At 35.2% G+C, this 14,599-nt stretch overlaps 1 protein-coding gene and 1 pseudogene across 2 annotated transcripts in view; both read left to right on the forward strand.

The window, feature by feature from the left end:
- Positions 1-14,599, forward strand: part of PPP3CC (protein phosphatase 3 catalytic subunit gamma) — a 70,693-nt gene that overhangs the window by 29,586 nt on the left and 26,508 nt on the right. For both annotated transcript variants that reach the window (XM_006904382.2, XM_006904383.2), the window contains exons 4-5: positions 6,243-6,354; positions 14,430-14,575. In XM_006904382.2, the coding sequence (XP_006904444.1) occupies positions 6,243-6,354; positions 14,430-14,575 (258 nt within the window). The remainder of the gene's footprint in view (positions 1-6,242; positions 6,355-14,429; positions 14,576-14,599) is intronic.
- LOC112477150 lies at positions 8,583-8,701 on the forward strand (annotated as a pseudogene).

The following is a 14,599-nucleotide window of genomic DNA, read 5'->3' on the forward strand; positions in this document are numbered from 1 at the left end:
AATCTTTCCTAGCTTATATGAGAGAGTCAAGGCATGATAATTTTTTTCATGCCCAGAGCAAGCATTCATCTTTCCTAAAGCATTGCAGGCTTTGATTAGTACACCAGGGACTGATCCAAATGTCACTGATAAAACAGAATAGTAAAGTTTCACTTTTTCTAAGCCTTTTGATGTTTCTTCTTCATTTGTACCTATCAGAAAGTACTTACTCTGTGGTAGAGGAAGCTAAATTTTAGTTTCCTTTAATTGATTTTTAAGTAAGAGAAAAGATTAAAAGGAACATTTTCAGCATAGGATATCTTGTGCTAAATGCACAGAAGCCACCAAAGACGAAATGATACCATATTTCCAGGTGATGTAAATGTTATCAGATGACCGGCCGTTGAACAGTTGTTGGCATACAGAAATGATTCTTGAAATGGAGTAAAAATTCTCTTCACACAGAAATAAAGAAGTAATTGAGTGTCTGGATAGATCTGATAATCATGACCTTGTCATGGAATTTTACAAGGTAATTACACAGTTGCATCCTGATGTATAAAATAAGGAAATAATACTTGAGATTAGAAACTGAGAAGTATATCAACCAAATTACATTGTAGCGTGGGTATGGTTTGTGCTTTTATATAGCACATTACTTCAAAAACATGAGTCGGTTATTTCAAGAGGCAGAAGTAAAGACCTAAATAAAATCAAAAGATATATAATGTTCTTGGTTGGGAAAGGTAAATATAGAAAAGAGGTAGTGCTAAGTTTATATATGAATTTAATGTACTTTTTCCTTGGAATACTTTGTGGAAGTTATGTTAAAGACAAAAGTCAACCAAAAAAAGAAAAAAGTCATGTAGGTGTATTTGTATGTGTCTATGTATTTAAGTTTTATATTTTATAATACCTGTCTCAAAGAAAATATATAAATATTTTTGACCTAATAATTCCATTTTTGAGAAATTATACTTCAGATGTACCCATAATTATGTACAATGACATATGAATGAATATTTTGTCACAATAATTGAGAGTTTCCACTGGCATTTAATGAGCAGGGTCCAGGTATACAAAACATCCTGCACTATGAAAGACTCCTAAACAACAAAAATTATGCTTTTCTAGTGGTTAGTAGTACCTATGTTGAGAACCATTGTTAAATTCTGGGAATATGGGGATGAATAAGCAAAGCCAAGTTCTTTATTGTGTTTTTAATGAGAACAACATTATATATTTGTTTCATGTCTGCGAAAATCAAATCAGGGTAGGGTGCTAAAGGGGGCCAGGAGCAGCTAATTTCGATGGAGGTCAGGGAAGGCCTGTCTGAGGAGGCAGCATTTGGACAGGAACTCGTATGACCTGAGGGAATGGACCATGCAGAGAAGAGGAGGTTGCGGGGTACATTCTAGGCAGAGGACACAAGTGTACAAACTCTGAGGCAGGAGCCAAGATAAAGGCAGTTCACCAATAGTAAAAAGGCTAGTGTGGCAGGGCGGTAATGAGTAAGGGGAAGGTGCCCCGATGTATCAGAGATCAGAGAGCTGGGCGGGGCTTTGGTCATGTCAGGCCTTGCAAACCATAGTAAGGAGTTTGAGTTTTATTCTGAATACGATAGGAAGCCATTGGAATTTTTTTTTTTTTTTTTTAGCAGGAAAGTGACACGTTCACATTTACGTTTTACAACAGTTACTCTGCCTCGTATGTCATGTGAATTGACTATAGGAGCCTGTGAGTGGATACAGGGAGACCAGTAGGAATCTAATGCAGTAAGAATGGGCTAGAGATGTTGGTGACTTAGATTAGGCATATGGAGAAGCATTTGGATTCAGAATTTTGAGGTCTTTTTTGGGAGGTGGTAAAATCTCAGTTGAATTAATCAAGCTCCTGGGGTCATGGCACATTTATTACCCATGTTTGCAAAGTCCCTCTATCTTTTCTTTTCTTATCTATGACCTCTGTTTTCGTTGCTCTCTCTCCCCAGTAGACATGTTTCTATTATATTTGGTACATGCCTCAGAATACATATATTAATATTTTAACATAAAGTGTTTATGGATAAAGTATTTCAGTTTTACATAAATGTCGTAGTGCTGTTCAGTGGTTCTCAAACTTTAGTGTGCATCATAAATACCTCGAGAGCTTGTTCAAAAACAGTTGTCTCCAATTTCTTTCTATAATGCACATTGCTTATGATATAAATCAACTTATGGCCTCCTGTCTTAATTTCTCTACGGTTTATGAACAAGAATGGGAAAAGGGTATATGCCTTTATATTTGAACTGACTATTGCCAGCTCACTCTTCGGGATAGATAACTGTACCCATCTATACTCTTACCTAAGAGTTCCTATTTCCTTACATCCCTTTCTCCAGAATTTGGTTTCATCTTCATTTTCTAATATTTACCAAAATGACGGGTATAAAGTAGTAACTTATTGTTGTTTCAATTAATATTTTTCTAATTCCTAATGAAATTGAACATCTCCTCACAGGTTAGTCATTTCACTCTTATAATCAGTGTTAAGAGTTTCTTGTGCGTTCTTTCACAGGTAGGTTAAGCGTATACAAGCATATTTACATAATCTATTTTTAAGAAATAAATGTGCTTATCACCGTACATTTCCTTTTAAGTGCTGCTTTATCTGAATCCCACAGATTTTGACATGTATTGTTTTTATTATCATTCAGCGTTTTATATTTTAAGAATTCTCTGTAACCCTAGGACAATGAAGTGTGTTATGTTTTTTCTTTCCAGTCATATGAGATTTTTTTGGAGTTAGTATTTTGTTACCGATTCTAATTAATATAATTTGATCAGAGAACATCATCTGAGTAATATCCCCTCTTTGGAATTTATGGAGACTCCCTTTGTGAGGCAGTGCCTAGTCGATTTTTGTTACTATCTCATATGTATTTGGAAAAAATGCATTCTCTGTTTGAATTGTTCTCTGTAACTTGGATTATTTTTGTCTACTAGAACTGAGTTACTTTTGGGTTTCTGTCAAAATCTCCAACTACAATTATTTCTATATCTATTTCTCACCATCGTCTTGTCAAAATTTTGGGGGGGGGGAGGTGTTTTTATTTTACATAATTGCAGAATGCTAGATTCAACTTACTATTGTGTTGGTTTTTTTTAATGTGCTTTTCTTCAATTTCATTGTATTTTCTCCATTTTTATAAGTCTCCTCTTGGAAGTACCTTCAGAGTTTGCTGGAAATTTTTTCATCTTTAGTAATATCAGTAAAGTCTTATTCTTTATGGGATGTTTTGCAACTTGGCAAACAGTTATTAAGAGCCAGCTCTGAAGAATTTTTCCCAATCTTGGCGTAAAACGACAAATGTATTTCAATATGGGTTTTTAAGGGTCTTTAAACTGACTCACAAGTTTAATTAAAAAACAAAACAAAACAATTGCACCTAAGTGGTTGGGTGCATCATAGAGATATACTTTTGCGTGGTTCAGAATGAGTTACCCTGAGTCGTGCCTTTGTGTTGTGGGGGAGGAACAAACTTTCCTCTACCCTTGAGGTTCTTCTCTCTGGTAGTCAAATAGACATGAGAGAGGTTAGCAAGAGATAACAACCAAGTTTAATACATACACATATATGGGAACCCTGCATACATGAGAGAGTCAGAGACCCCACATGCAGGAGACGTTCTAGTCCTGTCAATTGTTGCTTGTGTTTTGAGGCTGTATGTTAGATATGTATATTTCATGATTAGTATATATTATTGATCTTCATTATTCATGAATTTTGTATTTGCTTATATGCCTCCTTGCTAAAATGTATTTATAATCCCCAGATCAGTATACATAATGCTTTTGAGGTCCTAGGCTCTCTCGGCCAGAAAGAGCTAGGAAATAAATATATGTAGACTAACCTGTACACTCACATTTTTATTTATTTTCTTTTTCTATCTGTGTATATCTAAAAAAGCATGAGTTCATATGATACCTCAGATTCCAAACCATCACTCCCCTCTTTTCTGGCTCTCACTATGTACAATATATTCACTTGTCTGTTCAATCCTAGTATAATAAGTACATGACAGCCAGCTATATTGTGAAAACCAGATTTATTAACTACAGTTACAGTATTTGTGTACATTTCTTTATGTCTTTAGCCTTGTAGTATGCAGTCAAAGTGCTGTTTTCCAAAGTTACTTGGGTCCTTTTCCCCCCATCTCCTCCTTTGTTGCTTTGTTATCTATTTATAATACAATTAGGTTCATTTGTTATTGTTTATATTTCATTTCGGGTTTCTTTTATATCCTGGTTGATTCAGTTACTTTTTGGGGGGAAGGGGCGCACATGTAAAACCTTGCTGTGGTTCTCGATGTCAAAGCTGTACAAAAGGGTATGCTTCGGGAAGTGTCAGTCTTCCTCATTGCTCTTCACCTGTTCCCAGTTCCCCCTCTTCCCACCCCTCTCTACGCCAGTAACCAGTCTCTTTAGTTTATGTTTCATGTATTTCTTAGGTACACATGAGCAGATAACATGTGTATTTCTTACATCCCCTTCTTTATTACATTGTTGGTAAAATACTGTAGATACTCTTTTGTACTTTGCTTTTTTCACCCAACATATCCTGGAAACCACTCCAAATCAGTTAAAAGAGATCTTTCCCACTCTTTCTTTTCATAGCTTCATACTTCATTGTGTGAGTGTCTCATAATCTGCCCACCCTCTCTCCTGTGTATGGTCATTTAGGTTGTTTCCAGTATTTTGCTCTTACAAACAATGCTGCAACCTTGTGAATTTTCTTATTGTCCAAAGTGTATTTTCGGAGTAGGCTCCTAGAAGTTATCAAAAGTTAAGTGAATATGTCAGTTTTTGCCAAATTCTTTTTTACCATCCAATTTTTTAAATATAGTCAGATTTACCCTCTTTTCTTTATTCGCCTTCAGATTTTTAGTGATTAGTTACAAAGTTTTTCGCCACACTAAGGCTAAAGAAATCACCTGTGTGTTTTCGTCTAGAACTTGTGTGGTTCATTTTGATATATTTAGAGCCCATATCCATTTGTCATCTATTATGTATTATGTGAGATATGGATCTAATTTTTTTTGAAATAGCACCAGTGTCCCAGAGACATTTTTAAAGAAGTACATCATTATCTTAGTGATTTAGGATGCTACCTTTATTATATACCAAATTTTTATATGTACTTGGATTAATTTCTGGACTATTTTATTCCATTGGTATATTTACCTATATATGTGCTAGTACCACTACTTTAATTATAGAAACTTTATAGTATGTTTTAACATCTGATAGGGCTGGTCCCCATTCATAATTCCTCCTTTTCACTGTTTTTCTGGCTGTTTCCTGACTGTTCTTGCATGTTTATTTTTTCATGTAAATTTTAGTATCAGCTCGTCTAATACCATAGAATAACTTGTTGGTATTTTTATTGGCATTGCAATGATTTTATAAATTAAATTAGGAAGAAATATAATCTTTTAATGTCCTATCCAAGAATAGAGAATGTCTTTCTATTTGTTCATATCTACTTTGTGTCTTTCAAGAGTGTTCTAAATTTTTCCTGGTATGAGATTTGCACATTTCTTGTTAAATTTATTCCTGTGTTTTAAATCTTCTTTACTGCTGTTGTAAATGGAGTTTTCTCTACTATCGTGTCCTATTTATTGCTTGTGTACATGAAGACTTGATTTTGTATGTTAATTTTATATCCTGTCATGTTACTGAATTGTTTTATTATTTAAATGTTATCATTGCTTTTTCTGGAGTTTTTCAGGTATACTATCATATTATATCATCTGCAAATAGAGAGAGTTTAATTTTTTTTTTCTTTACCCATTCTTACGCTTCTAGTTGATTTCTTTTGTCTAACTCCTTTGGCTAATACTCTAGTACAGTGTTGAATACAGTAACAGAGATGGTGGATATCTTTGCCCTGTTCCTGATTTTAGCGGAAATGTCTTTAGTGTTTCTATATTAAATGAAAGAAGTTTTAGAGCTATGTATGTGTGGGTGGCTTTGTCACAGAGTTCTAGACATTTGGATAGAACATGGGGACAGAATTAAGGAGAGGTTTCTATGAAGGCTAATCTACGCTCTGTCAAATTCTAGGGCAATAGCATATCACATTCAAAGGCCTAAGGTTTCATGTTTCAACTTGGGAATAGTAATTAGATATACCGTTACAACAAATCATTTGAATTTATATAAATCATTGATGTGTTATCATAGTCATAAATAAACATTTTATGCTTGTATTTGTCTTGTAGTGTGTACTGTATTTATGGAGTTTAAAGATAAACCATCCCAAAACGTTGTTTCTGCTTCGGGGAAATCATGAATGCAGGCATCTTACAGAATACTTCACCTTCAAACAGGAATGTAAGTATAACCGCTTCTTCAGAACTTTTCTAGTTACCCTTTACCCAATCCCAAAGTGAATCAAACATAAAGAAAAAAGAAACCAATGGGCCTCAGATGCTTCCTGGTTTTTTGTTTTTTGTTTCCCCTGGTAAGAACTGAGATTCCACCTTTTAACACATTTGTTTTGAAAATAACTCTGGGGTTTCCCCCTTATGTTTATAAAGTAATACATTTAGGATATTTGGAAAACAGAAAAGTCCGAAAAAGATCAAAATTGTTCGCAATTATACCAGTTAAAGATAATCACTATTATCTCAATATTTGAGACATAGTCTTCTATTCTTTTTTGTATATATAAAAACCTATTATAAATAAATATATAAGTATATATATTTTAATAAAATCGGGCTCATATGATATGTACTGTTTAATTAATTGCTCTTTTCACCTTATGTAAGAGCATTTTTCCATATGATTAAATATTTTTTAATGTGATTTTAAAATGTTATTTTAATGTTTTTAAAGTATTCCACTTTATCATGTATGTAAACAGTTTAGTAACAACTATAGGACATTTAGATTTTTTCCAACTATAAGTAATACTGTAATAGTAAAAAAGCTTATTATTAAAGGTAGAATTTTTTGAAAGTCAAAACATTACTAGCTAATAAATTGTTTTTAAATCTCACAGATTTCTTTGACCAGATCTAGGTACTTACAGTTGGCTCTTAACTGACATCCGGTGTGATGATGACTATATTGGGAGTGTTTGGGAGAACTTGCCCCAGAGCATTTGTACTTTTTGTTTCTCATTTCCCCAAATATCTGCTCATAAGACTTATATCCTTACTTCATTCATGTTATTTCTTCAGACAGTTTCTTCCCTGGTTGCTTTTTCTAAATTAAAGTCTTATCATTTAACTCTCACACCCTGCTTTTTATTTCATAGTATCTCTCAACATCTAAAATATATGTATTCTATATATAAAACATATATTTTTAATATATCTGTTTATTGTCTTAATCTCCCATCAGAATTTAAACTTCATGATGGCAGGGACCTGTTTTGTTCACTCTTGTTTTCCCAAAATAGTATCTAATAACTCATAAGAGATGTTTAATAAATATGGCTTCAATTAATTTGTTGAATGAATGATCATCTATGATTTGTATCATTAGGATAAACTCTCAGAAGGGATTTACTAGGTCAGAGGACATGAACATTTTAAGGATTTTTGATACATATTTGAAATAGTCCTCCAAAAAATTATATATCAGTTTATACAGTGAAAGGAAAATACTGAAATTAAAAAAACAAAATTATACCTTTTTCGATTTCTGAAATATTAGCATAGTCTCTGTAAAACAAGGAAGTTAAACTAAATCTCTTGGGTCCTGTCTGGCTCTAAAATCTATCTCCCCCAAAATGATCCTGAATACATAAAAATACTCTGGTGTTCCTATAATCGATATTTTGATCATGGATTTTACTTTGTGTCCTATTCAGATTTTTCTTCAGATTATTATCTTGGAGGAATATAAGATATTTAAAGCTTTATTCCCAAAAGAATATTCAAAGGTGAAAGAAATACTCTTTTTTCTTTTTTTTAAAGAAATACAGTTAAATTTGTTTTCAGCGACTTAGTCTTTATCCAACCCCTGACAAAATCCTTTTACTTATAGGTGTATTACAGTTTGATAGTGTCCCATATGCTCATATTAACTCTCATTACCAATAGCTTCCTACATTGAAGTTGGTAGTTGTAAAGACAGCCATCCTCCTAGTAGAGCCTGAAAGGAAAAATTGTTCTTATTACAAGAAATTTTAGGGTATGAACACTTTAAAAAAAAAAAATCCCTTTGACAGAAAAGTCAGCTACAAATGCGTAAAATACAGATCATTCCAGCCCTTGGGACTTATTGTGGTAAACATTATAAATCAGTAGATAATAATCAGGAAGTTAAAAAAAAAAATAGATCTGTTGATGAGTGTTTAAAATGATATAAAGTATTTGAAGAACAATTTTGGAATATCTGTAAGCATTTTGACCTAGCAGTTTGACAGCTAGGAATTTATCAGGTAGATTGCATTGGTTTTTTAATGCTAAATAACAAATTACTACAAATTTGGTTACAGCATGCCTGTCTGGAAACCCGCCCCTCCCTTTTTATCTCCTTATCTCCTAAATTCCAGAGTGCTGCAGCCTTCCTTAGTGGCTCAGTCTCCTTCTAAAATGTACTTTCAAGTCTAGGGCCATGCCACCCTGACCACGCCCAATCCCATCTGATCTCAGAAGCTAAGCAGGGTCGGGCCTAGTTAGTACTTGGATGGGAGACCACCTAGGAAGACCAGGAGCTATAGGTGTAAGGAAGGAAGGAAGGAAGGAAGGAAGAAAAGAAGAAAAGAAGGAAGGAACGAACGAACAAACGAACGAACGAACACGAACTAAGGAAGGAACTTTCAATAAATCTTACTTTTTCTCAGTCTCAAAAACACAAAAAACAAATTACTACAAGTTTAGCTGCTTAAAACTGCACATTTATTATCTCGCAGCTACTATAGGTCAGAAGTCCGGGTACAGTGTGGCTGAATGCTCAGGGTCTCGTGGAACCAAAATCAAGGTGTTGCCAGGGCTGCAGTTCTCTTCTGAATCTTGGGGTCTTTCTCCAAGTTCACTAGTTGTTGGCAATCCTGTGACTCTAGGATTAAGGTCCCCATTTTCCTGCTAGCTGTTGGCCAGGGACTGCCCTCAGCTTCTAACTTGCCATGCGGCCACATAGGTAGTCACAACGTAGATGTCTGCTCTTTTACAGGCTGCCCGAATGCATCTCTCTGCTTTCCTCTTCTGCGATTAGCCAGCTGGTGAAAACTCTGTTTTTTCAAAGACTCACTGATTAAGTCAGGCCCACCCAGGAGACTCCTTTTTTGCCATAAGGAGGTGTATTCATGGAAATCTCAGCATAGTCACAGGTTCTACCTACTCTAAGGGGCACAGATTATACAAAGGCGTAGATCATTTTAGAATTCTGCCTACCACACTATGTACTTATAAAAAAAAAAACAATAAAATATGGATGTATAAGAATGTTCATTGTAGTGTTACTTGTAATAGCAAGCAATAGAGAGAATCTAAATGTCATTAAGACTGCTTAAATAAGTGATAGTACATTTTAAATGGAATACTAGGTGGCTATTGAAAGATCAAGGTGGATCTAGATGTACTGATATGGAGCGATGCTCAAATATATTGTTAGATGATAGAAACCGTCTGCAGAATGTGTAGTGTGATGTCTTTTGTAAATTAGAAATGTATAATGTATAGAAGAAATTGGTAGTAGTGATTACTTGTGGGCAGTTGCATCAAGAGGACTTGTACTTTTAATTTATATCCTCCCATAGTACTGCTTGAATTATCTTTCATCACCACCATGCACTGCTATTATAAAAAACTTTTTAAACTGGTAACTTTAAAATTACCCTATTGGGGCCCAAGCATTTGAAAGGCTTTTGAAAGCACCCCAGGTAATTCAGCTACATGCTGCTGGTTAAGAAGGCCCGCCCTGGAGGCTTGGGAGTTATCTCCTACTTGTCATTTGAGAACCATTTCACCAAGTAGTTTAAAAATTAGAAATATTTCACATTGTTTTTCTAAGTCGAATATTAGAGTATTCCTCATCACACCTGTATTTCTTTATCTGGGAAAATTAAATAATACATGTCAAGAAGTTAACAAAGGCTTTGGAATGCTCACTATTTTGCAATAGGTAGGTAACGAAGAAAGCTGTCTGTGGATGTCTGCATTCTGAATTAAGATTCAGTTCTCATAGGTAACATTTTATCTAATTCTTCTGCTGTTTTCTTAGAGTTTTTGTTGTTTTTGTTTTGGGGTTTTTTTTGGACTAGTATAATTGGTTCTCACTATTTTTAGAAGATGGGACAGTAGGTTTGGGAAACAAATTTTAAGTGTCCCATTTTGCACAGAATTTCTTATCTCGGATTTTTATTTGCTTTTCACATGGTTTAATTTAGTTAAACCAGGTTTCTTTATTTTTCTCTTATGTACCAAGATACTCCATCTGTTTCATTCTGATGCTGCCTCTGAAATGTAAATAAACATTGGAACAAGCACACAAATTCAAGTACAATTTCAAATTTTATTTCTATATAAGGAAAGAGCATGTGTGCTGCTTTGCATGGATGTTTTTACTGATAAGCCAATCTCTCTTAAAGGGCCACTGTGGCTTTTCGAATCAGCACCTTATAATTACTGCTAAGTGATGCTCACTTCCAGATTGTGCAGCTGCAATCTTGGTAATATTTCTAAAGCGGGCAGATGGAGGCTCTTCTTATATTAATTCTTAAATTGCTTTATGCTGCAAATTTTTTTTTTTGTATTCCTTTTAAATCCAGAGATAATTTGAGTAGCAGAGAAAAGTATTCCAGTTAATTTTTGACGTACTCACCTTTGCAAAAACATTTATTTTTATGTACTTGGAAAGCAAGAAACCTAGTACTTTTATGACCCCATCTTATAGCCTTAGGTCCAAATTTCTAAAGTAAATTAATTTCTTGTTTCCATGAGCTATTTTGTGATGTGTAATTAACCAGCTTACTGATAGGTTCCAGAAACTCTTATAATTTTGCTAATGAAACGGTATTGTTATGATTTTTAAAAAAATAAACAGATATCGTTTGTCATTGTTCATTACAGCATTACTTATAGTATTAAGAGATTGGTATGGTTAGCTTGTGGTATATCTGTTAAGTTAAATACTATGTAGATATAAAAAACGTAATTACAAAGCTCTTCATACAAACATGTAGTATGATCTCCAAAATATGTTAAGTACAAAACAGTGTATAGATGCTGCCACTTACGTAAAAAATAAAAGGATGGTGCGAAAAGAGAACAGATATACATGTCTGCACTTGTATGTATCAACTAGCTTTGTAAAGACACCAAGGAACTGGTAATACCGGGTGCCTGCAGAGAGAGTGTAGGAGACACTGTGTCCTTTTGTAGCTTATAGATTTTGAGCTGTGTAAATGTATTACCTTTGTTTTAAATAGTGAAAACACATAAAATTAAAACAAACATATAATCAATGGCTAGACCAGGTTGTGGTTTCTTGCAAATAATGCTGCCCCTCAAAATTACTTTCAAAAACTGTTGATAATTTTGTTTTGTTAATGTCGTATTACTGATTCTAGTTAGAACTTGTATCGGTGGATCCTATGACTGACATGCATTTTTTCCTTTATTATGGAAATAATTGTTTTATGGGCTAGATCTTAACATTTGTCGTGAAAATAAAGTGCATGAGTCAGCTAATTTAACCTTTGGGAATTATGTAGTTGGCTATTTAGATTCTCCTATGAAATATTTAATTTAAAAATAATGATCAGGAAGAGTATTACATGGCGTTAAGGGCATGAACAGGTTCAAATTCCCGTTCTGCCACTTACTAGCTTGCAACTTTGGGCAAGTCAGCCCGATTTCCTCAGCTTTTTAATAAAGCTAGTAAATTGTGCCTACTTAACAGGGTTTCTGTGTGGATTTAATAAGGTAATTTTATTGGTTAACACTTATATAGTTCTTGCCGTGTGCCAGACATTATTCAAAGCATTTAACATATGTGAATTCCTTTAATCCTCCCAGCAACCTTGTAATGTAGGTAATACTATAATTACGCCCATTTTATAGGTGAGGCGATCCAGGCAGAGAGAGAGAAGTAATTTGTTCAAAGTACCCTCGCTGGTGAGTGCGGGGAGCCGAGGGTCAGGCCTGGGCAGTCAGGTTCTGGACTCTGCTCTCTCGACCCCTGTAGTGTGTTGAAGACGTAGCTTGCTGAGGGCACATGCATGGTGTAAGCCTCCGGCAAATTTCAGTAATGGAGATAATATAATAAATGTTGCTATACCAAATTATACAGAAAATGTAAAATTTAAATGTTGGTATTTATATACATATTCATATACTTGAAGAAAATTAAAATGGTAGCATTTTATAACCTAATTTGGTCATGTATTTATATAACATGAACTTCTTTTTGCCTAATTTGATCCATCACCTCTTGTTTTAATTTGCAGAATAAGTTAAGACACTGTATTACTTGCTGTCTTTCTTCAGACTCGGTGTCCTTTTGGAAGTAGGCTAAGGAATTCTTTGGAATCATTGTTAAGGTTGAGAGGCATCTTATTCGTGTAAAATGGTTTTGTGGAACATGAATAAATAAGTAATTCAAATCCCTGCCTATATGCAACCTTAGGACTGTTACAGAAGAATTCCTTATTGACAGGGACAACAGAAAGTTCCGGCTCCAAGGATTTTAAGGAGAAAAAGTCAATCACTAGCCAGAAATGAAAGGTTTTTTTTGTTTGATTTTTTTCTTCCACAGCCTTTATGGCCAATGCTAGGTCTACTTTTGAAATAGCCAAAATTTATAGTGTTCAAATACAAAGCAGAATATAGGGATATAATTGTAAGGAGATACAAAGATGCATAAAACATGGCTCTTGTTAACTGGGCTGTCATAGTTGAGTCAGCATATGTTGTAAAATTGATGATCTTAACTGCTGTCATAGGAACGCAGAATGCTCTGAAAGTTTCCAAAGACACCCACAGACCCCCTTAATGCCTTCAAACCCTGATCACCCAGAATTGGCAGTAAAGAGGATCTTTACATTCAAGGAAAGCCTGTAACCCCAAATGTGGCCCACTGGTTTACACCTTCCCTTGAGGGCTCTGTCCCCACTCATTCCTGCCACTCATGTACTGCACTCTGCCCAAATCTGGACCCATTACCCTTCACTTCATTCCCCAAAGCCTTGTCAAAACCAGGCTCTGATACTTAAACATGTCTTCCGAAAGCTTGGAGATCACAAGAAGGAAATAAACACAAATAATTACCAACCAGATAAGCTGACTCACTTGCTATAGTTTTGTTCTCTAGCCCTGTAGGTTCTGTCTCATCTTCACAGAATCTTGGAAGAGGAGAAGGAGCTCATAGTTCTGCAGGGCTGCATGCCTGTACGACTTCCGGCCTTCTCTACTGATGTGTCCCTCCAAGCACGGCTTGACTTTTTGAAATCCAAGGCCAAGGAAGAAGAAACCATTGCTTTCTCTTTAAACGAAGCCATTTTTCAGTTTTCCACCTATTATTTCATGAGCTATTCTTTCTTGGTAACTGTGGAGACCCCACCCTCTGCCCACTGGAGTATTTCCTTGTTCTGTAGCCCCAACATGACAACCACATCAAAATACATTTCATTAAGATGAACGTTTTTACATAAAATAGATCCAAGATATAATTTGCTTATAGACCTTAAAAGTCATGAGCAAAAAGATTATTGACATTTTATCGATGACCGAAAACTCCAGTTTCCATTTATATATCTTCAGCACTCCCAAGGGGTCTTTTTAGACCCAACAAAATATTCAAAGTACCATGCACTCTCCGTGGCCCCCACCTACTTAGGAGATGTTTCTGGAAGGGCTGCACCAGGCATCCATTTTCAGTAGAGTAGTCCTCACAGATTTGCTGCCGCTCACCTCCATTTCTCCCATCCCCTCCAAGTCACGGTTTAGGTGCAAGAAAAAATATCCACACTGGGCAGGTTAGGAAGCCACCCTGGCTTGGAAGTCGCATGCGTTACAAGTACCCGTATCTCTTGTAAAAACTTTCTTGGCATAGCTTATAGGGTCCCAAGGGGACATACTTTGCGAGTCACTGCACTCAGAGAAGCCCAAAGCTATAGCTTACTGCCAGATGGTTGTGTAACTTTTACTATAAGCAGCATGCATAAGCAACATTGCCTAATAACACAGCTGACAGTCACCTTATCGGGTTTCCAGGGCAACAGAGCTAGAAAGTTAATCCAAGGTCATCCCTGTCTTTAGAGAAGGAAAGAGGTTGTGTTTACTCTTCAGCCACAACTTTTCAAAAATATCTTTACAAACATGATTGTGTTTTCAAATTTGCCCGAAATAAATGGCTTTGAAGTAGCTTCATAATCTTCTGGCCTATATCCGTTTTCCTATATGATAAATTTTAGCTTTTCTTCTTTTGACTTTTTTTTTTTTTTTTGATAGGTCGAATCAAATATTCTGAGCAGGTGTATGATGCGTGTATGGATACATTTGACTGTCTTCCTCTTGCTGCCCTCTTAAATCAGCAGTTTCTGTGTGTACATGGAGGGATGTCACCTGAAATTACTTGTTTAGATGACATTAGGAAAGTAAGTAATCTTTCATTAGTCACA

The sequence above is a fragment of the Pteropus alecto genome, unplaced genomic scaffold, assembly GCF_000325575.1.
Source record: "Pteropus alecto unplaced genomic scaffold, ASM32557v1 scaffold160, whole genome shotgun sequence".
Taxonomy (NCBI): Eukaryota; Metazoa; Chordata; class Mammalia; order Chiroptera; family Pteropodidae; genus Pteropus; species Pteropus alecto.